This window comes from Anthonomus grandis, chromosome 3 (genome assembly GCF_022605725.1).
Source record: "Anthonomus grandis grandis chromosome 3, icAntGran1.3, whole genome shotgun sequence".
Classification (NCBI taxonomy): Eukaryota; Metazoa; Arthropoda; class Insecta; order Coleoptera; family Curculionidae; genus Anthonomus; species Anthonomus grandis.
Genome location: NC_065548.1, coordinates 14,968,088 through 14,994,597, shown reverse-complemented (window position 1 = coordinate 14,994,597; position 26,510 = coordinate 14,968,088). Strand labels below are relative to the sequence as shown.

The following is a 26,510-nucleotide window of genomic DNA, read 5'->3' as shown; positions in this document are numbered from 1 at the left end:
AACAATAATAGAACCTGATGTGTTTTTTGATTTAATAAGATTTCTTCTAATTTGGTTCCGAATCGTTTCCCTAGCAAAACCTTTGGAAGACTCTGGCAAGTACTGAATTGATGATTCAACACTTACTATAATATCCTCCAGGTTGTTTTTGCAGTTTAAAACTGGTGCAAAGTTAAGACCCTTATTAAGAACATCAAGATCTTTCTCATAAGTCATAAATGACCGATTTGCAACAATAATAATTGATTTTTCTTTTTGTGGTTTATCCTTCGCACTCACCAACTTTTTTAGTTTTTTTTATTTAGTGAGGAAAATTTGCTAATGTATGTGTGGTTAATAACCTCAAACGTGCGTTCGTTACTTTTAGAAAATGATAATGTACCCGAAGATGTTTAGTGTTGTAAATAACTTCTTTTTTTTCACCCTGTATAAAGACACCAATTTCTATTCAAACTATGTATAATTTAATAGGTTGTTGGTAAAAGTATTCATATATAAATAAAACCAAAAAATTGGTTACTTTAACTTTTAATTAGATAATGATTTTTGTCTTGATTTGTTTCACCCTATATAAACATAATATTAATTATAATAACATTAATTCCTATTCAAACTATAATTTGATAGGTTGTTGGTAAAAGTGTCCATGTATAAATAAAACCAAAAAAATGGTTACTTTAACTTATAGTTGAATAATGATTTTTGTCCTGATTTCCCTATAAGTTGCAATACTGTGCGACAAGTATACTTCTAAATTTAAAATGTTACGTTTACTATAATTGATTATATTTAAAATAAGAATCTCTTTTAGATGCTAAATAATGCGTCCATTAGAATCTTATCTATTATTTTATTAGAACTTAAGTTTGACTTGCCCAAAGATGCCACACCAATTGTGTCCACACAAACCTTGCTAGGAGGTACAACAAAAATACCATTGTTATTAGATTTTATATCGCAAATTTATTAATAATCCTAGTACATATAATTGTATAAAAAAGAAATGTCATACTAATTAGGGTTTTAATAAATGGTTATCAATTACTACAGATCTGTATTAATAATTTAAAATATAATATATACAGTTACCTAATTATTCTAAAATCATTTTAAATAAATACTAATAAGTAACTAAAAATTAGAATATCAGAAAATCACTAAAAATTTTTAATTAAGCATTTTATCTTATTGTTACAAACCATTATAATTAACTTTTTTTCGTTAAAATCACTCATAAAAAGAGTTAAACAAAAAATTTCACAACCTTCTCATTCATATTAAGATCACATAATAATTTAAGCCAAAAACTGTAGTTTGTAACAGTAAAAAAATTTATGCAATTTTTAAGATCACAGCAACCCACCACCAATAAGAAACCTACACCCGTGCCCAAGAAAATGTGTCTATTTAAAAAATAATATCAATTCATAAGTCTTTAAACTATCTAGCCGATGCTTTTCGTATAATCTTTGAAATTGATTCCTTAATGTTCCACTAATGTAAGGTTTTAAGAATTTATTAAGATCATACAAAGAGCATAATTTACTTAAGTATTTTAAATGCGTCTTCTGTTTATATAAATATAAACAGTCCACCGCGTCTCTTATTATTTTATTAGGCATAAAAACTGTTTTAAAGAAACTCGGTGAAATTTCTAAAAGTATTCAGAAAACTAGCTGATTGAGTCTTCCAATCACTTTGTATTTTTTGGTTCCAAACAAAAAATTCTTTATAAGGCCAAAGCTAGTTGTACTGAATAGCCTAGAAATAAATTTCGGGGTTCTATTTTGTTCCCTTTTCTTGGTCTTTCCTAAGGCTATTTACAGTCTTGTTAAAACCCCAAAAATTATTTCACTTAAATCTTAATTCAGTAACTTAAAAAGGAATGTATCATATAATACCAGAATGATTAAATTAATGCATAAAACTACTATTCTAACGAGCCTATCATATAGCTCAATTAAAAAGGTACAAGATACGGAATCTTTATGAATTTAAAGTACCGCCACTACCATTCCATATTGCACTAGATTAAGCTAGATGTTTACTGGGGCTCAGCCATTTCTTCATGTAGTAGCAGAATAACGTCGTTACGTAGAGAAGGACTAAAAGCGCGCAAGTCACTCCTAGGGCCAACACGGATGTCTTGGTCGGACAAGGCTCAATGATGGTCACAGTTTTGTCTAAATAAAAATAAATTTTTATAATACATTTTACCCATGAATATTTAATGATAGCTTACCTTTTCCAAAATCAGCACTATTTGAATCACTCTTTAAATATTCGGATTGCTTTTCGTCGCCGAAGTCCAATACGAGGATTTCCTGGCTTAGGGTCATGTCTTCGTCTTTTTCTTCTTCGGTCTGATTTTGGATGCTTCTCTTCTTTCTTCCCCAAGATTCGATTGAGTCTCTTCCCCATTCACAAACAGCCTGAAAAAAAATATGTTAAAGAATATTTATAAAAATAAGTATTGATTGATGAGGCAATCACATGAATTATCTAAATATGTTTGGAGAAAGAGAAAAATTCCGAAAGGCTGATTCTAATTTGGAAGACATAAATGGTATACATTGTATAAGTGTATATAGTATGGAAAGCCAAATTTCTGAAAACGAATTAGTTAAAAGGGTAAAATACTAAATATATGAGAAAAGAATAACTTCAACAAATCAAACTATTAAAATAGGGAAAACAATCCCAAAAGCTACGGACCAGGAATGATTGAAGGTATAAATAAAAGGTACGAGATTAGAAGCGCATCTGGTGAGGAGAAGTAGGAAAAAAGTTAAAAGACTTACAACGTATAGGTGACAATTTATTAGATAGATTATACAATATTGTAAATATATACTACAATGTAGTATACAGGATATTTCATAGGTATAGTGGGACAAACTTGGAGGGGTTATAGAGGGCCTCAAAATAAGCAAATTTGCACATTAAACGCCTAACCGAAAATCATTAGATTTTGATATACAGGCAAGGTGATAACATTTAAAAAAATAATCTTCTTTTTCACGATAAATTTTACATCTCTGTAGATGTTTTTTTGAAAATTAGTAGGTAGTTTCTATGCATTTAGTACTATTTTTGAATATATAATTTAATTTTTTTATTTTACCTTCAAATAAAAAATAATTTTCAAATCCTCATTTAATTTAGAGTAAATTTCGTCTCTTGGCTTTGTTTTCTCCGACGTACCGTTTTCGCATAAAAAATAAAATCCTTTGTTCGAAATTTATTTCTCGCTATAATTTAAATTTTTAGTTTCATTTGTTTGGTAATATTTACGGTATTTGTTATAAGGAAGAAAAATTACTTGCTTTTAATGTGGAATTTTGGTATTAGAAAGTGAATTTTTGTCACTGTTAATGTTAAAAATAAGATTTTTTCTTAAAATTTTAGCACCCTGTATCTCAAAATCTAATTATTTTCGGATAGGGGTTTATGGCGCAAACTTGCTTATTTTGAGGCCCTCTATAACCCCTCCAAGTATGTTGCACTAATTATGAAACACCCTGTATATAGTAAATACTAAAATCACTTAATGAAATTATTATTTTTATAGAAGACATAGAAAATTTATTTAAAAAAGTTTATTATGATATACGATAACAAAATACCATATTACGAATAAATGACGTAGGAGCATATAGAGGAACCACTTGCGACTCAGACCAGTATATAGTCAGAGCAAAACTGCTAGTCCCATTCAGATCTGAGAAGTTCATAGATGAACAATGAACAGAGAAGTGCACAAACAATCAATATAATGTAAACAGTCTAACCTGTGAAAGTACCAGAACAAACTAGACGAGAAACTTCTTATGACAGTACACCAACAACCTGTTAAAAAAGGTATATGATATTATAGTGAACATTATACAAAGCGCTGCAGAAGAAGAAGTCAGACTGAAAAATTGCGCAGCATAGTAAGAAACTCTGGTGGAATATATCAAAAATGGTTAAGCACCAGGAAGGCAGAAACCAACACTTAGAAATTAAAAGAACAAACAGAAGAACTATGAATCTAGCACAGAAAGAGATGTAGGGCAAAAAGTGTACGGAAATTAACACCTATACAGATGGAAAAAAGTGCGCAGAATCCTGAAAATTCATAAAAAACTAATAAAGTCCGACTCAAATAAGACAAATGTCGAAATTATACCAACAAAGAAATGGACCGATCACTATCAAAAGCGGTTGACTGAAAACAGAGAAGAATATTTGCTAAACATAACTACAAATGTGATAGTAGAGGCTGATACAATTAGGTCCAATATTGACCAAATCAAGAATGCAGAACGAAATTTGAAAACGATCAGGCTGCAGGTACAGGCGGAATTTTTACTGAATTAATCAAATGTGGGTCAGAAAAACTGTTTCAACAACTCACTGTGTGCGTTAATCCATACCTAAACGGAGATCATTGCAGAATAGAAGAAGACAAATATATCGTATATATAAGAAAGGAAGTAAAATTGAATGTTCGAAATACACAGGTATATCTGTAGCCAGTACCATATGAAACGTCTGTATGGGAGAAGTATCCGAGATCTCTTTGAACAGCAATATATAAACAAAGAAGAAGATCAGTCAGTCTGCACGAATAACATCTTCTGCTTAAAACTAATTTTAGAAAAAACGTCAGCTGTCAACCAAGAAACTCATGTTATGTTCATAGATCCTCAGGAAGCCTATGATACAGTCCTTGTCAAGAAGTTGTGGAAAGCAATCTTAGTCACTCTATTATAGAGTCTTTGAAGAGCCTAAATTCGGTAAAAAAAATCGGTAATAACTTGTAAGAGCCAATTGTCTACTTAATTTGCTGACGATCAAGTTATCATAGCGAACGATAAAGACGACTTACAATATACAGAAAACAAAATATGATTTCATAGGAACAGAACAATCTAGGGATAGATGAAGTAATTGGTTGCAACGTTTACACGTATCTTGGTGTGAAGTTTGACTCGCCTGGAAAAGATGATAGATTAATAAAGAAACGAACACAAGCCAGAAGAATTATAGGATGTCTAAATGGTGTACTAAGGAGTAACGAAATTAGGAAACAACAAAAATACAACTTATATGAAACACTCATTAAACGCAGTTTAACTTATTGAGCAGAGACATGGGGAATAACGGAACAAAATCGATGAGAAGTTGAAGCGATTGAAATGGATATTTTTAGGAGATCACTGGGTATATTAAGATAAGATAGAATCGGAAATGACGGCGTATGACAAGGAACGGGAACATATGGTTCGATAATGACAGGCATAGAGCAAAAATAGCTGATATGGTACGGACATGTCTAAAGGATCCAAAGAAACAAGACTGCCCAAAATTGCCATGAAATGGGTACCACCAAATGGTAGAAAACAAGGGAGACTAACATCGGACAACGACGTTTTTAAACCGATACATATATTACGATATATTTTTCCTTTACATGTTCAACAATAGTACATGAGAAGAAAGAACTTCAATCTATTAAAAGCATTAACCTATTATATCAGTTATCCCATTACTTAAAAAAATAAATTATTGTTTCCAAAGTCTTTTAGATAGCGTTGGTTAATAAATTGTATGAAGAAAATCAGTGTAATATATAATCAGTTTAATAAATAATAAATATCTGAAGGCTAACATGAGATTCTGCCAATAAATCTACAATAACAAATTTAATAATATACTTTGCTTAATTTATTTATAAAGCAGTTAGTGAAAAAAACCAAGTTAATGAGAGATGTAGAAATATAGAAAAACTATTCTATAAGGTACAATAACATAAACTAACTATTTTGATTGAATTGGTTAAATATTATTTGCTAAATAGGCTAAGCTCCGAGAGAGGGAGATCTGATAATTTATATTAGTTTCTTCGGAGTTCCTTAAGTTTTTAATTTAGAGCCTTAACTATTTAATTGGATATGTTACTCATTGATGTTGAGTATTGGATGCAACTTCTTGATTTTTTGGTATTGCTAAGGTTAGAGAAAAATCTATATATTTTAAATTAGTTGAAGTTAGAGTTTTCAACTTAGTAGCAATATAAAGAATTGGGTTAAAGTATGGGGGCATGGTTTATGGTTATGGTTACATATGGTTTAAATATAAGTTAAAATCACAGGGAAAAGAAAAGGACTATTCACTTGGAGTTTTGTATAATAAATGTATATACAAATTCACCACTTTACAAAATTTCGTTTTCTTATTTAGACATAAATTTAATGAGTGTTAATAAACTAGCTAACTAATAACGTCCACCAAATTTGTAATTTTCTCCGAATGAATTGAAATTAAATATCCTGTGGAATTTTATACTTACAAGAAGAACCTAAGATTACTAAGGAAATAAATGTGCTACTTACTGGTTCACAAGGCCCAAGACAGTATTTAACGTTACACTGGAAGATCACACCATACGATTCTGTAAACCTAAATGCTTCGTATACTGACTGAAGAGCATTGCCGTCAGGAGTGAAAGCTGGAAAGATGCTGGGATCAACTGGACATCCATCGTCATCGATGATTTCGAATGTGCTCTTGGCGTCTTTGGCCATTGCCACGCAGCTTCTTGCAAAAATACCATACGGAGCTAAAAATTATAAACGGTTTTGTTTTATAACATTCATTTTAAAGATTAAATTATAAAAACAGCGAAAAATACATAATTCCTGAAAATAAGTAATTTCATTTGTTTGTACAGCTTATATTACTATTTATAACATCCTTTAATGCGAACAGACGCCATTCGCTTACGTATTCAAGTCCTATTTACGTGGCTCTAACCCTCAATCCCTATAATGCTAGTGCAGAAATGGAACATTAAAACTAATGCTTTTAGCTCATCCAACGAAAACGAAATATAAAATAGGACCATACTAGGCGTGCTTAACATGCGGGTTTTCTACTATTACTCCCATTAAAGTTTTTATAACTGCACTAACTGCAGACATTAAGAAGTTTAGAGCCCTGACTTAGTTTGCACGATAAAATTGCAGTTTTACAACTATTTTTAACCGAATTTTAAAGAATATTTTCCTCAATTTTTTATCCTTCACAATGTTTTGTGCATCAGAAAATTAGCTACATAATAAAACGTGACCCGTGTGGCAATATGGAGCTTAAAGGGCTTTTGTGTTATAGAAATTTACAGCATACTGATGAGAAGAAAGGAGCTGAACAGTGCAGTTTCAAAAGATGGCAGAAGTGAGTCTTTGTTTAAGTTTTAAAAGGATTTTTATTTTTTGTTTATTTTTCTTTATATTTGAAGGCAAAACTTAATTTAATATTTTGGAGCTTTTCAATGGAAGAAGCAATACCGTGGGGTCAAGTAACCTTTTATTAAATATGTTGAATAAAATATTTTTGCACCAATTTATATGATAAAAAAAGATCTAAAATTATTTCTATGGTAATTGTGACAAAATAAAGCTTACATAAAATATCCAAAAAAAAACAATTGCTCCTTGGTTATCAAATTTTGTTTTCGATTTGAGCCTAGAATATAATTTTGGAATTAAGAAGAAAATAAACCAACATTAACCTTAGTAATAACTCTCATCTAATTCATATCTATTCTAAACCTTTTCTCTAAAACTTGTTAAAACTTCTGATACTAACTCAGAAAGTTATAATTTCACAAACTGACTTTGTGTTCTTGTTTTCGTCAAATTATTTGCTTGGTGTCTTGGAGATCATCTCACGTGGATGTTCTAATCAGTACGTTTTAATTTAAGAAAAAATATTACAATTATCTTTAATACCCCTATAGAAAAAAAATCCATTCATTATAGTAGATTTATCAGGATAAAGAAAATATCCTGCTGATCTCCAGATATTCAATAAATACCATGAATGACACTCTTGGATATACTAGTGGGCAACAGGTATATGAATTCCACATAAATGGATAATTTTACTTATTTTTTTTTCAACTGTTATCCACACACATTTGAACGCTTAGATAATGGTTACTTCTTGCAACATCTTTAGCATAAAATTGTATATAAAATCAAACTGTACGATATACGTATTTAATTTTGCTTTAAACTATCGAAATAATAAAGACAGTGTATAGGCATGAGCGTATGGGCAATACACAATTAAATCAGTGCTACAACCGGTTCAAAGATGATACATCTATTCTGTTCGGTCTTGAACAGGAAAACCGTTGAGTATACTCCTAAAGGTCAGAAAATCATTAAGGAATATTAAATATTATAAAGATTATATTAGTAAGATTCGGCTGACTCCAAATTGAAAATTGGCTTAAAGGCCACGGACTTAACGATGTACAACTGATTAAATCCATTATGATGAATGCTTTAATAGCGATAACAGAACTGCTTTCAAAAGTGGAAAAATCGTTGGGAGCATGTTCAATCAAATGAGGACCACTATGATGGGTGTAAGTCAGCCGACGTTAATTAGCTTCGAGTGAGCAATATGGAGGTAGGTCGGATTTAGACACACCGCAAATTGGAAAAATTAATATATAGTTAGTTGCCATTCTTTATAGTTTATTAATTCCACAATAAAGTACTTTATTATTATTTCTTCTTGTGTTTTCAGTGGAGTACGGATTTGCAGCAAGCACTTTCGACTACGACTGCTTTCGGGAGAAGATTAAAGACTTTGCTTTGAGGGCCGAGTATCTCAAGGCTTCTTTGTAGGGCTTTTGGCATAAAACCAGTTGCAAAAATACTATACGTAGAATGGATAGTTTGTAGAGGCTTCACATACTCTTTTTTTCCATTGGAGTAATAATCCTACACACAGCGTCAAATAACTTTGACAAAATTTTGCTCATGTAGCAAATTATCTATGCTAATCTCGTATAAATTTTTTCACTTTCTTTAACTACAGCATTTGCCTGACGCTACAAAATTCCTGGTCAATAAATTTCAGATTTTGATAGAGCTAGAGTAATCTCTCTACCTCAACAGAACTGGTCAAATCATAGGACTTAAGCAAGGCTTGGTATTCCTAGGACGTCTGTTATCAGAATAGTCTGTTTAAGAAACTGGAGGTGTCAAGAAGAGACCTGGTAGTAGGCGTCATAGTGTTATAAACGAAAGAGAGGATCGATAGATATTAAGCCAATATTGTTTGACACAATCGGCATGTCATAGTCAGAGTGGTAAGAACGCATTTCAGAAGAACATACCGAAAGTTAAGATTTCTAGTCCTACAATTCGACGAAGGCTGGCTGGTACAAATTTTGTGATCAAGAAGACCTTTAAGAGTTCCGGGGCTTTCTAGAGCACATAAAGCGGGGGCCGTATTCACAGGAACTGGCTTTTACCTCAATGGAGAAATGTCCTTTTTTCAGACGAGTTCAGACATTATGCATTAATATCGCACTCTATCTATTCATAAACAAGAAAGGCTGACGGCAAACACTACCTAGAAAATGTTATGAGGCTATTGTTCTACCTCAAAGAAAAGAATTTGCCAATGCCCAGTGAATGAACTGGCCAGCACAATTGCCGGACATGAATCCGATTGAGCACTTGAGCGGCGCTAGAATAGTGAAGCCATATTACTCAAAAAGAGATCGATAATCTTATTCGCTCAATGCCAAGGCGAGTCAATCAATATATCGAGACTAGAGGCAGTTGGAAATGGAATATTAATGTGGTTATTTTTTTCCATAAGTTGGTTTTTTGTTAAATTAGAAATTTTGATAAATTAATAACAAATGTAAAAAAATATTTTCTCTTTCGAATAAATTTGGGAGGTCCAAGTTTTTTGACGCTGTGTATATTTGCGTTTTTCTTTGGTGATTGTCTGCATGAGGTATCGCAACGTCTTTAATGTTTGATATTTTATTCCTTTACTATAATGTCAGACTTGTTGTGAGTCACTCGGTTTGATCAGATATATTAGTCCTATCATGGTAGATTGTGCCTTGCCTCGTCTCGATAATAAAAATGGTTCATGTTTGTTTTTCTTATTTCGATTCTTATTTGGTTTACACGTCCTGATGGACAATAGCATTAACTTTTTGAGACATGCAGCTGCACGTTTATGTATAGTAACCCACCGTTGGATCTTTAACTATATGACTAAAGTAGTATATTATTATTAAAGCGAAGCTCTAATGGAGCGGCTCTCCCGCAGGAGAGTTTCTGCACAAAATTCAGACCCGTCGGACCCAAGTACCTATAACTTTGTTGATATTTGGGTTAGAGAAATGAAGTTTCCTTTTTTATAATCTAGAAATATGAGACTATAACCCGATTATTTACAAATTTTCATTTATTTTTTTATGTAGAACAAAGATACCTTCAAAGTCAAAATAAAATTTTTGTCCAATTTTGATTCGATACAGATCGCAATGGTTCTTTGCTTAGAACATTGAAAGGCCTTTCAATGTTCTAAGGTTCTTTGAATATTATGAAACTCTACAGATCGATTAGAATGCACGTGAGACAGTGCCGTAGAGTTTTTGGTTACTCTCAGCATACGAGAAGTATTTTTTTAACGTCCAAAGTTTCAGACATGTGTGATATTCTAGCCCCCCTGACGGCTTATCGGTATCTTTCCGGAAATAATGACTCATAGAAGATCTGTGCCCCTCATCGAGAACTACAATTTTCATTAAGGCTTTCTAAAATAAAATGCTTCTTTTTGGGAGAAAAATTTAAAAAAACCCTAGAAAATTGATTTTTTAAAGTTTTTTCTGTGTAAAACTTTTCTGATACAAAACTAAAAAAAAATTACTTTAGGGTAATTAAAGCTGCATTCTTTCCGAATATAACGGTGTTTTAAGTTTAACGCTATCATTCATACAAGGAGAGCACTGTTTAGTTGAAAATACCCTTTTTCACAATTTGTTTTTCTACTTTTAATAACTTCTTAGCGGCGCCACCCAGAGCAAAATGGTTTATGGATGGTTTATGGAATGTTTTTCAATTTCAATCCTACTTTTAGATAAAACTTTTTGTTAAAAGTTTTTGAGTTATAGAGAATTTTTTGTCTTTGCAAATTAATTGTGCGCACCCTGTATGTGATGGATAAACCAAAACCATTCGAGCAAAATGCGCCATTCATTTTACTATAACATAATAAAATTTAATTTTTAACTATTTTTACAAGTACCCTAAAATTATTTTTTTTTCCAAAAAAGTACCAAACGCGAAAAATCGCTAAAACTCATCATCACCCTGCACAATGGCTATTCTCAAAGTCACCCATGGCCGCGTTTCCATGGCAACGGAAATTACGATTTTCGCCGAAAAAACACCCTTTTTATAATCGAAATTTAACTACTAAATCCAATTGGAATCGGTCCAGAATTGATGTTAATCGGTTACTAAAGCTTTCTACTATTTTTTCATGTACAAATCATAAGGTAAAATCCTTTTTTTAGACCCTAAAACATCGTGTGAAAATGGTCGATTTTGACGTCTATGCGCGATTTTAATGCCGACTTTTACGGTCTTGACAACATGACGTCAACGTGGATGAATCGGCTCGGACTTGCTTCCTAATTTCATTGATAAACTGCTTAAAATGGCTCAAAACTTTCAGGAATTGGTATGGAATTATTCAAGAGACTCTGGACAATCCGAATATATGCATATCTTTTACCAAATCATCTTCTTTTAGCCGTGATAATTCGGCAAAATTTTGACGTTTTAGAATTTGCCGTGTGTTATCATTATATTCTTGCGACACAGTGGTCTATACAAGGCATTTTGCTAGACAAAAATTACAATACAGTGGGTCCTAATGATAAAAAAAGTCTAATCGGGATGTATTATTATTTTATGTGAGATTTTATTTTTTGTTACTTTTTGTTATTTGCCCGATTTGAATGACATTTGGTATTGACTTAGAGCATCGTTATTAATTTTTTTTTACATTTTTTAAATATTGAGTTTTAAGGTCACGTGACAATCAAAACTTTTTCCCTATGGTTCCGATTTGATTGAAATTTGGTATTCGGGGGTTATTTAGAAAATTATTTTTATGTTATTAATATGAAATTTTTTAAATATTCAGAAAAATCTAAATCATTTTTCCTGTGGGTCCGATTTGATTGATTTTTGTTATTTGGGATTTATTTAGGATAAAATTCTTCAATTTTTACAGATTTTTGAAAAATTGTACATCAATCATTACGTCAATTGCTCCAGTTATATTATGTATTAAAGCATACTTAAATTAGACCGGAGCTCTTACATCATGGTTCTCTTCTTCATACCTAAGAAACCGAAAAACCTACAACTTCTAAGATTCACGGCGTTGCTGGGGCAGCACCTGTTAAACAATCTCTAATTAATTTTCCTTCTTTAAATAATTTCCTCTGACCAAAAGCTTTTCTACTGGTCCCAACTGATCAAAGTACGAGCTTCTCGTACTTGTTATTATGATGTGCTGTTCTATTCTCAGAATTTTAGTCTGTTTTTTCTCTTTAGTTAACGAATTCTTTCTTTAATCAGGTTTCATATGTCTACTATGGTGGCTTTTTAGAATTACGTACGGGTCGCTGGGTCAAGATTAATTTCCTTTAGGTATTACCGGAAAAGTCTTAGCGATGACTGCAGTGAGTACCATAACCGTATTATTATTACGCTGTCTTCAGTCTACACAGTTCCTACATTTCAATTGCTAGCGTTGTGAAATTTTTAATTTTTCCTTCATTCTTTTGCCGTATGCTTGGATCTGTCTGTAGTTCTGTTCCTCCTTAGGGTAAATGTTATATCTGATCTGCTATGTGCAATATGAATTATAATATCTCAATATAGTTTCAGTTAATTTTAACTATTCTCTAGTATTTTCTTAAGGTGGTATTTAAAATAGGATTGTTTTTCAATTCTGAGTTCGTATTTAAAGGCCAGCTCTTGGTGGCCCTATTGTGTTGTTCTGTTACATATAATTTACATCTATTAATTTTTTATTCGTATTATTATTAAATTCTACTAAAATACCACATATAATCTTCACAAAAACAACACTGTTTACATATAGTTAATAAGCCTTTAGTTCGGTTTGAAACAGTTTCTTTTAAATTTTTAAGAATACATAAAAGCCAACATATTTCTCACTGCCTTTTACATCCCTTGTGGAAAATAAATTCTAAGAAATAAGGACAAGCAGACCTGGTTTAGCCTTGCAAAATTTTCTCATAAAACTAGAGCTTTCAAAGAAAATACGCTTTAGCATTATAACATATTGTTTAAAAATTCAAGACTCTACTTTAATTTACAATACAACTTACAGTTAGCCATAGGTATCGCTGCTTTATATGACTTTAATAAAAGTGTTTACACAGAAAATGTATTCTTTTGAGGAAATTAACCTTGCCACAAAGTAAAGCGGGACACAGTAGCCATAAATCTTGGATAGCACTGAAAAAGGTAAATGCAATATAACCGTCGACGCAAATTTATTTTTTTTCTTTTTTGTTTAAGAGAAAATTGCTTTAGTTTATTTAAGCTTAAATTGTAGTTAGGTAGGAAAAAATTATATTAAACTTACTGTCTTCAGGAATTTCGATTCTGAAAGTAAGTTTGTCTCCAATTCTGACTGTTTCTACTTCTCTAAGGCGGCTGTCCAAGATGCGGATCCTTGGTGGTGGGGCCTCAGGAGCAGATGTAATACTGATCATTTCTGGGTCTCTAAAAAACAAATTTAAAAGTATGTTTAAATTGTCACTGATGATCGGAAAAAACAAATTACAAGATACTTTTGTGACTCTAATTCTTTAAAAAATATCTTCTTTGATCTTAATCAGGTGGACATAAATAAGAATTTGCTTCCAAAATATCCCAACATTAGAAAAACAGTTAAGAAACCAAAGAAATTATTCAAAAACACTTAAAATACGAAAGTGCAGCTCTGGTCGTCACCTGCCTCCAATAAGTATCGTCTTTTTTTTAAGGTGTAAGCATGAGGCGTAATGGTTGTTAAGCACATTTAAGCTTTCGCGAGGGCTTATTACAATATTTCAATAGGTTTAATAGCCTCGTAAACATTTTATGACGTAATATATAAAGATACAAATTTTATTATAGAGTTATGTTGGTTTAGTTACGTTAAGGCCCGATAATTTTATAGAATTCTAATGGCGTAAAAAATTACTGGCAAGTTTTGCCATAAACATTTTATTGCTTAAGCAAAGAAATCGCCACTGACATAAGAAGTGCCAAGAATTGTTAAAGTTAAGTGCATACCTTATTGGCATCATTCCGAAGGTAATGTTTTTGGATGACATATCGTATGTGCATTTTACTTTGTATATTTTGTCCGCTTTGGTCATTACTACGCTATGGTGTTGCAGCACTACTGTATTACTGTAGACTCCGGTCTAAAAAAATATGTTGAATGACGGCTTGTGTATTAGTTTTTGTTTAATTTACTTACCACTGACTGTGTATTACAATCTTGTCCTGTCATGGTAAGGTCCAATCGGAAGAGATCGCTATTAGCAACATCAACATTACAGGTTTCTGACCTTCCCAGGGCATAAATTCTGCCATTGAAGGGTTTATTGGTTCTTACTGATACAGCAATTTTGGTGTCTTTGCAGTTGACGGATACTGAAAAAAAATTGTATTAATGGTTGTTCACTATATCATTTTGTGGTAATATTCAATAGAATAGCAGACATAAAAAAGTAGAAATTGTAATAACTTTATGGAAGAAGAACAAGATGTGGGTAGACAACTGCTGTACAATAAGAATTATTTCATCCAAATTAGATAAACAATATGAAAATAGACTTTGCAGTAATCCGTTTACCTTATGGAATATTTGAGTTTCTGGATCTCTTGTACTAAGCAATTGATGCAAACAGTATTTATCTTATAAAAAGCAATTAGTGGGTTGCTCGGCTTTAATCATTTTATAAAAAGAATATCATTTGTTTCAGCAGCCAGAGCATTATAACATGTCAACTGCTTTTACAGCGGTCTTTTTTAGTAAATCACTCAGTATTAATGAATGGTATCTAGATTCTGGTGCAAGTGTACACCTAATTTTTAGGCGTAATAAAAGGGAGCCTACTCTTAAACAAATTATAGTGGCTGAAAGTGCTCAAGTTCCAGTAGAAGGCTGTGGAGAAATTAAGCTTTCAATCAAAGTAGGTAAGAAATATTTCACAGTAGAGATATAAAATACCTATTTTGTCCTAATTAAACCACAAATTTATTGTCAGTGATTAAGCTTTTGAAGAAAACAGATCTTGTGGATTTTGAAGAACATTGTTAAATGTGTACAACAAGCCTGATATTTTAGTTGCTACTACAAAATAGGTATATCTAACAACTTCTCCTTGCCTAGACAAACAATAGCTTCAAGAGAAATTTAGCACAAGAGGTTAGGCCATATTAATTCTAGTTCCTTAAATAAAATAAAAGATGGTTTAGTGGGCGGAGTTGACTATACAAGATAGATACATACAAAGCAATAATTTTTGACAATTTGCTGTAAAGGTAAGCAAACCCGTAAGTCTTTTTAGTATTAAGATTGTAGAGCATCAGTGTTATTGGAATTGGCACATACTGATGTTAAAGGATACTGATATTCTACTCTATAAAGTTTATAAAAGTGTTTCCCTACCATTTAATTTGCAATTTTACTAAAATTTATCCTTTATTATACTCCTTTTTTTCATAAACTACATGTGCCTCTAGTCACCCTGGGAGTGCACAAAATACTTTAAACCTCCAATGGATAGTATTACCATTGGTCCTCTAACATACTGATGTTAGAGGACACAAATTTATATTTGAATAGGATTTATGGACTAATAACAAATATGGAGAAGTAAATGATTATTTGACATAAAGCATTTCTCAAATTACCAGCATCATAACAATATTTAAATTAGCAAAAACTATTGAGTGCAAAGCCATAAAATAATTTTCTTAAAATGATGAAAAAACTTGCAAACGCGTATCAAATTGGCAAGAAAAATTTTACAAAGTAAAGGAAAATGAAGTGAAAACGTACAGAACGACAAAATTTAAACACTTGAAGTAATGCCTTTTAAGCGAATATGTCTTTGATGAACAGGGTTTCTTTATCAATGGTAAGTCCTTAACGGATTCTTCATCTTTTAAAAAAAATCTGTAGTTGAGATACATTATAGTATGTCATGTAATAGAAGAAATAATCACAAGCATGGTGGTATTTAAAAGGACCTTGGTTGGAAAAACGATAAATAACGGATGCAGCTTCAGAAGAGAACAATTGCAGCTACACATTTAGATTTAAAAGGGAATAAAAAGAAAATGAAAATTATTTTAATATTTCAACATATAGTGTAGATATATATAAATAAATAGAGCAAAAATTATATTAAATAAGCCTAAAATTTTATTTGAACAAAACGATACATAAAAAGCTCGGTCTCATCTACTGAGTGCGTAAACATACTTTTAGTGAATTTCAAACAATGAGTTTAGAAATTACAATAATTTCTTAAATATTGACTTGTTTTTAACCACTAGTAAAATATAAATCAAGTTAATTTAAAAATTTTTGATTTATTAATTTTTAAAAGAAGAAAAAAAAAAACAACAGGCAAAAATTTTGCCACTTTACCATATTAAACACACATTAATAAATCCCTCTAATAAGACCGCTGGAGCAGTAGTTTGCTGATGATACATTGCCACCTATCCTGTATCCTGGTACTCATATGATTGGATGATTCTAGAGTTAATATTTATAGAAGTTATACATTCATTTTTATTTGCTAAAGAAAACGACTAGCTTAAAAAACGGTTTCCCAAATGAAAGTTCCTGCTTTTATCCATTCTTAATTAGGTTTATTGTATGTGAGATATGATTACATTTATGCTATACAGATATTAGTCGTGAGAAAGGATTCTGCTCTACCTCGAGTTTTTATACCTTATTTTCTCGGAGAATGGATTTTTCGAAAATATAAGTTATTATTTAAGCCTATTTAAAAACTGGTAATATTAAAGTTTTGCAGAAGTTTATGATACATGGTGTCAAGGATCTATTATCTATTTTTTGGAAGTCGAAGATATTAAGTTCAATGTAAAAGGTTGACTTAAGAAGAGCAATCTCAGAAATATTGAAAATTTTCTAAAATGTAAGCATGTATAACACTTGGTTCTAGTTTTCTTAAAATTCCATATAAACTCTTTTATATTGGATGAAATGGTTTTGTTACGCTTGAACCTATTATATGAAGTGATCTTGTAAACAATAAAAAAAGTAATTACTAAATAAAGTACCGGAGTTCTAGCTAAAAACTATTTTTCATAGCTGCAATTAATTTTCTTTTTAAATTTATTTAAAATGCAAAACTCGTATTGCTGCTACTATTGGAAAATTAAATTTATTATTCTGTTGTTCACTCGTCAACTTCATTCCATCGCATGTGTTTACTTTTTTGTATTAATAAAATATTATTTTAACGCTTGTTTTGTTTAGTTTGCTCGGGAATGCTGTTGTTTTTAGAAATTGTATTAAAAGGGAAAATTTTATTTGACCCATTTTCGTACTGCGGACGTATTTGTTTTATAATTCTCCTTGACTCTGCTCTTGATGGATATTAACAAGTATATAAAAAAACCTTTAATAATATTGAAATATTTAATTTAATTTAAATAATGGATACATTTTATAAAAATAAATGGAAAATAATATAAATGTAATATAATTTCGTTGTTTTACGTTTTAGAGGAAAAATAATGTTATAAAAAACTAAAGATGTTTTAAACTCCAATTTAAGTTACCATATGAAAGGATTAAAATAGGCGACAATATCAGATCTGTTTTGCATTTTTTATTAAATTTTTTTTTTTAATTCTGCAAAATCTTTATAGTCTGGTTAAACTTGAACTAATGAAACTTGAGAAACCGGTTGAGCTCTAGACTATCTCTATGGATGGATTGCCTTATGATGAGATCTCGGATAGCTATAGGTTACCGGGTGTCATGGAGCATAGTTACTTAAAGGATTTCGAAACTAATGCCTCAATAGTCATACCCTGTACAACTCTCTGCGTATTGTGGTAAGGCCCTTTGTACACATAGGCAAGAGTCTAGTCTACACTACACATACAGCAGAAGATACAGCGGTACTACATTGACCAGTTTCGCGAGGGATTGAACCTTGGAGTTGGACAAAATAACATCAAACAGTCCTTGTACCATTCAACTACTAGAAAATAAAACTCGAAGTACCTGCCAACAAGTAAAGGTCAAGATCTCCAAATCAATCATTAATCAGCTGGACCGTTCAAACAAATATGTAGTCATTATACCTAATAAAGAAGAATCCCCTGCATTTAGAATGTCAAAATCAAAATCAATTTGTAAAAATTGCTTTTTTTATTGTACTCGTCGATTGTCAAGTCACACTTAATGAAGAAGTCGTTATTTCCCATCGACAATCAATTTGGAAGTAAACAGTGCTGTGGTGCCCACACTTAACCTCAGCACACATAGCGACGACATCAAATTAGATGTTCTGGATAAACTGCATAGTCAGATCACCCTGATATATGGAAGCCTAATAGTTGCCATCAGCTACTTAGTCTACGATAGGATTCAATCAAGATGTACCTCTTCCGAGATAACTAGTCCTGGAAGAAGCTATCGTATTAACTTACTCCGTCAAGCCGTGGAGTTGAATCTATGAGGAGTTATAGACCACTAACCCTATATATATAATTGACTTTGTACTGGTTATTTTGAGATTAGGATGCATTTCTTTTGACTTTTGATTGTTTTCATTGCAATTTTCATAGTCAGAGTAAAGCCATATAACGGTGTTCGTTATAGATCACTGTATTTTACAGTTGTTTTTATTTTAAAAAATAAGTTAGGTAAAAATAGTTAAAACTCCTAAATAAAGCGTTTATGCAATGCAACTGCGGAGTAATAATACGGTCATTAACCAATAGACTGATAGGTGGTTTTTCTAGAAAAGTTAAAAGTTCACTAGACGGCATGATATTGTTTTCATTACGAAACAAAGTACTCCAAATAGTATCTTTGGAGAAAAAGAAGCACAATAGCACCAAAAAAATGGAAAAAAGCCTTTTATTTATACGAAATGAGGTACATAATTGTCACAACAGTTATGTGTGGCGAGCAGAAAATTAGCATGCTTTAATGATAACTAATTTTCAACAAAGAATTTTTTTAATTGTTTAATTTTTTTAATTGTTAATTTTTTAAATTATTTGGGCTGACAAATGACATCTAAATATTGAATTGCCGAATAGATCGATAGCGTACAATGGACATTTGTTGGCCTGCTTGCTCCCCGGATTAAACGCATTGAGATTTTTTTTGCAAGAACTATTTAAAACAGCAGCATGATAGAGAAATAAATGCACCACTGATTTTTAGGAAAGGAAGAGTTGTGAATACAGCAAGCAATTAAACAAATGAAGTAAATTTTAAATATTTTTTAGAGAGACACAATCCATTTTACCAATAGAAGATTTTGTATTAAAAAAATTATACTAAAAACTTGTCATAAATCGACTTTTTTTGACGGGTTTTTCAACATTTTAAAATAAAACAAATAAGTCTGAAAACACAATGTATAATATTGCATAATAAGTTATTATATTTTAAAATATCAAATTTGCAATCTAAAAAATTATTGGGTCATTTATTTAAGAGATTTCCTACATATGACATCTATTCGCATTGTCAATTAAACTCGAACTGAAAATGAAAATTATTGCCAAAACATTGATCATTCGCTGAATACTTTTGTCCAATAATGCAATATTCATTTTGAAACATTTTAGTGTAACGCTTCCAGCTGTGTTTCGCAGCAACATTATTCCGCAAACAATGCCTTATTCAGTACTCTATATTCAATTAACTCTGACTGCTTCGCTTATAATAGTCTGGTCTTATAAATTTATTATTGCCCGTTAAAGCTCTCGTTATTGTAACGTCGAACATAAAATTGTATGTTGGGACGACAAGACGCACCGTTTTCATTTTAGTTTTCTCGTTATTGCCAATCTACGGTGCGTGGATGCCTGTAGATAGCGTAACTGGGTTATTTTTTATTTCATTTATGTTACCCACTTTACAGTGGCGTTGTACGTGTGGATACATAACAGTATATATATTTTATTTTCCTTTTTGGATTATTAAAGCCAAAGTAAACATGTACCAAACGAAGAAGTGAAAATAACATAGGCTTAGTCTTAGTCCTGATTATATATCACCACTTTTTATGATGAAAAGTAAGGATGGCGTAAAGGAACGTTATGACTCGATTGAGAATTAGTTTTGAGATTAGCTTTAATTTAAAAATGTATACAACTACCGATAGTAAAATAATAATTACAAATTTAAATAGAAAATTTATTAGAAAATTATGAAAACTACAATTAAAGATTAAAGAGAGATCATCAAGATTAAAGGATCAATGATTTAATACAGTGATACTGAATGCAAAATAAGTGTAAATATAATTATTGTAAATGTAACTATAGTTGATTCGTGTTCACTTCAACCAATCAACTCCTAGATTAACCTAGTAAAGGATTTAAAAATTATTATAATTCAAGAATTTAATCGAGCTTTAACAGTTATAAACTCCATTTCTCTTATAGCCCAAAGCTAAATAATATTCACTGAAGACAAATATAAAGCAAATTTTTTAGTATAAAAGTCAAAGTAAAAACATCCTTAATATTAGGCAAATGAAGAAGTAAAAATAATTTAAACATAAATTTAGAAGTATCTACTTCTAACATACAAGATCTAGAGTTAGATAGAAATGCCCAACTTTAGATAGAGAAAAAAGAAATAAAATTTGTTACTGTTAAACAAAGTTTGTAATCTCTTGTAATTAAAGAATTAATATTCCAATAATATATACTAAATTAAATTTCCAACCAGTACCATATACTGTACTAAATGTCAGCTTAAATCCGTTCATAAAAAAATCTTTATATTGGCAACTATATGTTGATTTAAATTATTTGGATTTTAATTTTATCATAAGATAAACCTAATAACAGTAACCTTTTGCGTAAACTTTAAATATTATTGAATAAAATTTGATCCAACCTAATACATAATATACTAACTATAAAATAATATACTTCAACCAATTGTTAATTTTAAATTGCAAATAAAAAATTAACTTCTTAAACATCTTAAACAATAATTTCGACATGTAGCTGCTAGATTCAACAGTTAAAAAAATACTTAATAGAAAGAATGTACTTTGTTATATCAAATCATTATAACAAAAATGTCCCTAAACCACTGTTTATAATAGAAAAAAGTACAAACATAAATTTGTCTCACTTATAAAACAATATTTTATAAGTCAGACAAATTGATAAAGCTTAAATTAAGACGTATAAACATATTTAAAACTATAGGTGATTAGTGTCCATTTATATTATGCAGTAATATAAAAATTAACTTAGCTTTAAGGAACCCTTAGGTTAACCTTAGCAAATAAATAAACAAATTATTTAAATCCAAGAAGTTACTTAAGCTTTTAGGTCATAACCTCAGGTTTTGAAATTATTTAGCCTATGTGCGTGAAATTTTTAGTACAGATAAGAAATTGCTTAAAATTATTACAAAAATAAAGTTCCTTATATAGAACTTCCACCTCAAAGGGTATATAATTTCGCTCTCAAACAGATAGCGGCTTAATAAAGATGTAAATAAGGATAGTTTAGGAAAGTTCGAAATTGTGTATGGCTTTCGGCTTTCCGCAAAATACTTCTGAAATAATTGTTAATAAAGTTAATAAATAACAAGGATGTTGAACTATGATGGGATGAAAAGAAAACAGTGCAAAAGATCGCAAATAATTTGTAATTTTGTAGACAAAGCCAAGTTGAATGTATCAAAAACTATAGGCATTTCTATTTCTTTTAATTAGTGTGACCACTGTTATTCTTTTATTAAATAATGCCAGTTTCTTCTGGCATAGCCGTAAATATACACTATTATATGTCTACTGCACATAAGGACTTAAAATAAAAAAGAAATATTTTAAAAACTGACGTTTTGGAAGCATTAAATAAACTTCGCAATAAAACACTACAAAATTTAGCATAGACTGTCTGAGCTTTAGATTTCTATTTACATAAAGTAACATATTACCAGTAGCAATATACGAGCCATGAATCCGATCCGGCCAGGCCATTTATCCAAACATGAATAATTGAAACTTCATTACTAAATCACATACACTGCTTGGCTTATAGTCGTATAGATATTTCAGGTAGGTCGAGGTTCTTGTTCCGTTTTAATAAATAAACCGGGCTTTCAACATATCTCCAATTTACAGGAGATATTAGGCCCCCAACAATGCATAGTACTTTATCGAGTAGATGCTCTATTTATAGACTTGTTTTACATAGACACAGAAGTTATCTTCTGTCGGCAATACGGGTAAAAGATCAAGAGCGAATACAGGCTCATTGTAAGCGTGTTACGGTAAATTGGATTTCTGTTTTGACTGTTCGGATGGAATAAGGTTTATCAGTTGAATGTGCGCTTTTTACGATGTATTCTGTCTGGATAACAATAACTTACTAGACAAAAGCCTTTAGAACTATATGTTGTCATAGCGGATTTATAAAGACATTGGATTATTCAAGAGATTAAAGGTGTTGTGTATCAGCTATAAACTAATAAAAAAATATGTTTATTTGATTTCACTTTGAACTTACCATCATAACAGGTGCCAGTTTTATCACAGTTAACATCTGCAGTTTTGGTAAGATTATTTAAAGTTGGGTCTTCGGAAGTGTCGAATACCACAGGAAGGTTACTGTCACTGCCACCTGGAAGTGATGCTGATTCTGAAAGAAGAACAACAATATACGATATGCTTGTGTCTGTAGTTAATTCTACGCATTAATGAAATAAGATGTAGTGTTCTTTTTATCATTTTATTACAGCCTTGTTCCTTACATTTCTTATTATTCTACTTACTATTTTATTCGTTTGTAGTTTTGGATTGAAGCTGTTTAAGTGTATGGTTAATCAAATAGTTTTCTATTGATAAGTTATTAGGAAATATTGAGGAAGGCTTTAGACTAAAATGCTTAGCTAAATATCGTTAAATATATCACCCTTAAATATATGATCTAAAATACTGACTGTTCACAAACAATCTTCTCCTTCTACTGCTGTATTTATAAAAAGTAATACTAGAAGAAGCAAATTGATATAAAACAATTAAATCAGAAGATTATATCTATATATACTTTGTTACTCAAGTTACTTTTGTAGTGATGAAAACTCAGAGCTAGTTGGATAGTGAGACTGAGATGAATGTAGGAACGCCGTAGAAAAAGAATGAGTGTGACTGAGATGTGGATTCTAGGATAAAGTGGTATCTGGTCCAAGTATCGTTTAACCAATCTCTCTTTGCAATCAACTTTTTGATGTCAGTGAATTATTCCAAGTTAATTATTAAAATTAGAGTACATATTAATTAATTCCCAAATATTTAGGCAGTGTGTAAACTTAAAAAACTAAAAAGTACCAAACACAATTAATTTAAACTGGCAGAAAGCAATAAGCAAGTATTCGCGAAAGACCTGAACAATTGCATAAAGGAAATAAAAACCGACGACAGCATGGATGCAGTTTGAAAATCTGAAACTGAATATACGGTAAGGAAAAATAAACCTAAGAAACAGAAATGAAAAGATGAAGAAATGAAACCAAGGGTTTGCCAGATTGGTCTCTTCAAAAAAGTTATCTTACATTTTTTCTATAAAATGTACAGAGAAGCGAATAACTGACCCTCTTAAAATTTACATGGGTTTTCTTATGTTCCGCTCGGCGACGCACCACCCGGTAGACGGAACTGTTGATCAATTGATCAAAGAAAAAAATATTGAATAAGAACTCTTGTTCAAATTATTTAATGCAGTGTATACTATTGAGGACAAATTGGCTGATATTCGTATTTATTTCAATTACAAAAAACGAGGAGCAAAACGATGCAGTGAATATAGAGTAATAAGTGTTATGAGAATACCCTGGACAGGTATGCAGACCAACAAAATGTCACTCAGCAAGGCCGAAGCAACACTGATGCTATTAAATACAACTGCAGGAAAATATCATAACTTGGACATATCTTCAGAGTAGAGCGATACAGAATACTACAACTGATGCTGATGCATGTGTTGTACATGTGACTGGGAAAAGTGAAAACATGTAGAGGAGTGAGAAGAAACAGATTTTCTGATTGAGTAACATCTATGAATTAATAGGAATACGCAGTGCAGGAAACTATTTCGATTGGCGCACCACATTCGATAGGAGTACCAGGCAAAAAAAAACAGAACACGTTTTGAAATTAACATCAAGACACTTATAAGAAAGATGAAATTTACTTAATTTCATACATTTTATTGATACCAACTTTTTGAGTTGCATTGAAGGATTGTACAAACAAAATGAAACTCGGCAGAGGAGGCAGACGACAGGTTGATTCTATCTCACTAAAATGTTTAACACTTGCGTTAGATGCTATATTTAAGAATATTGATTGAGACACGAAAGAGATACAGATTATAGGAGAATACTTCAGCTAACTTCCTTAAGCCGGTCTGTTCACATAAAGTCAGTAGGATTTATATCAAAATCAATAACAAAAAGCAAGAACGAACAGACATATTTACTTACGTCAAAGAATGGAATTATCAAAAGTATTTTAAACCAGCATTATCTCGAAGAATAACGTTGGCATGGTCCCCTTTTGGAAGGCTTAGAGATATCTTTTATTCAGATCTCCCAAATACTTTCAAAGCATGAACCTTAAATCACTTTCAAGTCTAACAGACATAGGCGATTAACAAAGAGATTTTATATAGATTACAAGCTGCACAATAAGCAATAAAACGGAAATGACAGGTGTAACTCTTCTAGACCGAATAAACAACGAAAAAATACGGCGTAGATCTAAAGTGACTGATGTGTCGTGGAAGGCCTATGTAAATTGGGATGGAGTTAGACAGGCCATATTGCTAGGATGTAGGACTCATTGCCACGTAGAATAATAGAGTGGAGACTGTAGACTAGTGTGAGAAATGGAGGACGACTCCAGACTAGATGGACAGACGATGTCAAGAAACTGATTATAAAAGGATGAGGCGAGCACAAGACCGAGTAAAGTGACATCGATTGGGGGAGGCGTATGTCTGACGATAAACGAGTAGCTGACAATGAAGATGATTGATAAAAATACCAGATAAAATATGTTAAAACGTAAGTCGCGTGTTACAATTATGAGATCAATCATGCCAGAACCATAGAAGAGCTAGACCGTATATCAAAGCTCTATACTGTACTTTAGTAATTTGCGACGAGTAATCGACTAACGTAAGGATTATATTTAAAGCAATAACAAATTTTAAAATCTCCAGCATCGGTCAGTACTAAACCTTTCACTTTAATGTTAAATCTAATTCAAACTCATATAACTGCAAACTATTTTTTCGACAAGATTGCAATATCCTAAACTGCAAATACCCATTATGCTGAGAAATACGATTCATGACCCACACGGATCAAAACCAAGTTTAATCTTCTCGAAATATTGCCTAATATATTTTCCTATTTTTGCTCGACGGTGCTAACGCTATTTTATGAAATTAATAGCTATCACTTCGTCCGTATATGAAAAATTATATTTCTAAATTACAAGTTCGTTTTACGAGGCAGTAACCTATCGTATAACCATTTGCTGTCAGCTGGTTACTTTAATATCAACTCGTGTCCAATGTTGCAGAAGGAATTTGATATGATTACTTTGTAAAAATATTATTTATAGACAAAAATAAATATTAGCTTAATCTATTTAAAAACTTACTTTCACAAGTATTTTCGAAATATGCACCAATTCGTTCTCCGCTGTCAATCAATGGTCTCTCGGCGTTTAAATAAGTGCTGGGTCCATCAGGTAAGGTTTTGTGGTCCAAATGGAAAAGTTGACAATTGTATTGAGATCCCTATAAAAAAATCAGTATTGTAAGTTTTTATCTAAATTATTCATTTATGTTTTTACTTGTGGTGGTCCTTTGAATAAGAAACTTCTACATAAGAACTCGTTTTCAATCTCGCAAGCTAATCTGCAGGCAGCTTCTGATGTAACTTGCAATTCTTTATCTGTGTAGTAGTTAAGACCAGCGTACTGAGCTACTTTGTCATCTGCTACTCCAATTCTTGGTGTTTGGAATATTCTATTACCTGAAAAAATATAAATATGTGTGTAGTAAAATTTTAATTAAATTAAGTTTAAAAAAAAACTATTAGTAGAATTATTTTAAAAGTTTTAGCAGTATTAAACATAGAAGTCTTAAATATATAAAATGCGCTTATGTAAATATTTTTAAATAAACTTCAAAGAACAAAAATATGATGGCGCCATTGTAGTCATTCCGAAACAAAGAATGTATATTATCGCACTGATTCTCGAATAATCGTATTTATTTATTAAAAACTATATAGGATATTTCATAATATTCCTACAA

The 26,510-nt window shown here is 31.2% G+C and overlaps 1 protein-coding gene across 4 annotated transcripts in view; it reads right to left on the bottom strand.

Moving 5' to 3' along the window:
- Positions 1–957: 957 nt before the first annotated feature.
- The window catches only part of LOC126733709 (uncharacterized), a 193,617-nt gene continuing 168,064 nt past the window's right edge, over positions 958–26,510 (bottom strand). For all 4 annotated transcript variants that reach the window (XM_050437085.1, XM_050437086.1, XM_050437089.1 and 1 more), the window contains exons 6-14: positions 26,045–26,226; positions 25,850–25,988; positions 22,689–22,820; positions 14,389–14,564; positions 14,199–14,332; positions 13,504–13,643; positions 6,381–6,607; positions 2,243–2,432; positions 958–2,183 (exon numbers count right to left, since the gene is read on the bottom strand). In XM_050437085.1, the coding sequence (XP_050293042.1) occupies positions 2,032–2,183; positions 2,243–2,432; positions 6,381–6,607; positions 13,504–13,643; positions 14,199–14,332; positions 14,389–14,564; positions 22,689–22,820; positions 25,850–25,988; positions 26,045–26,226 (1,472 nt within the window). In that variant the 3' untranslated portion in view covers positions 958–2,031. The remainder of the gene's footprint in view (positions 2,184–2,242; positions 2,433–6,380; positions 6,608–13,503; positions 13,644–14,198; positions 14,333–14,388; positions 14,565–22,688; positions 22,821–25,849; positions 25,989–26,044; positions 26,227–26,510) is intronic.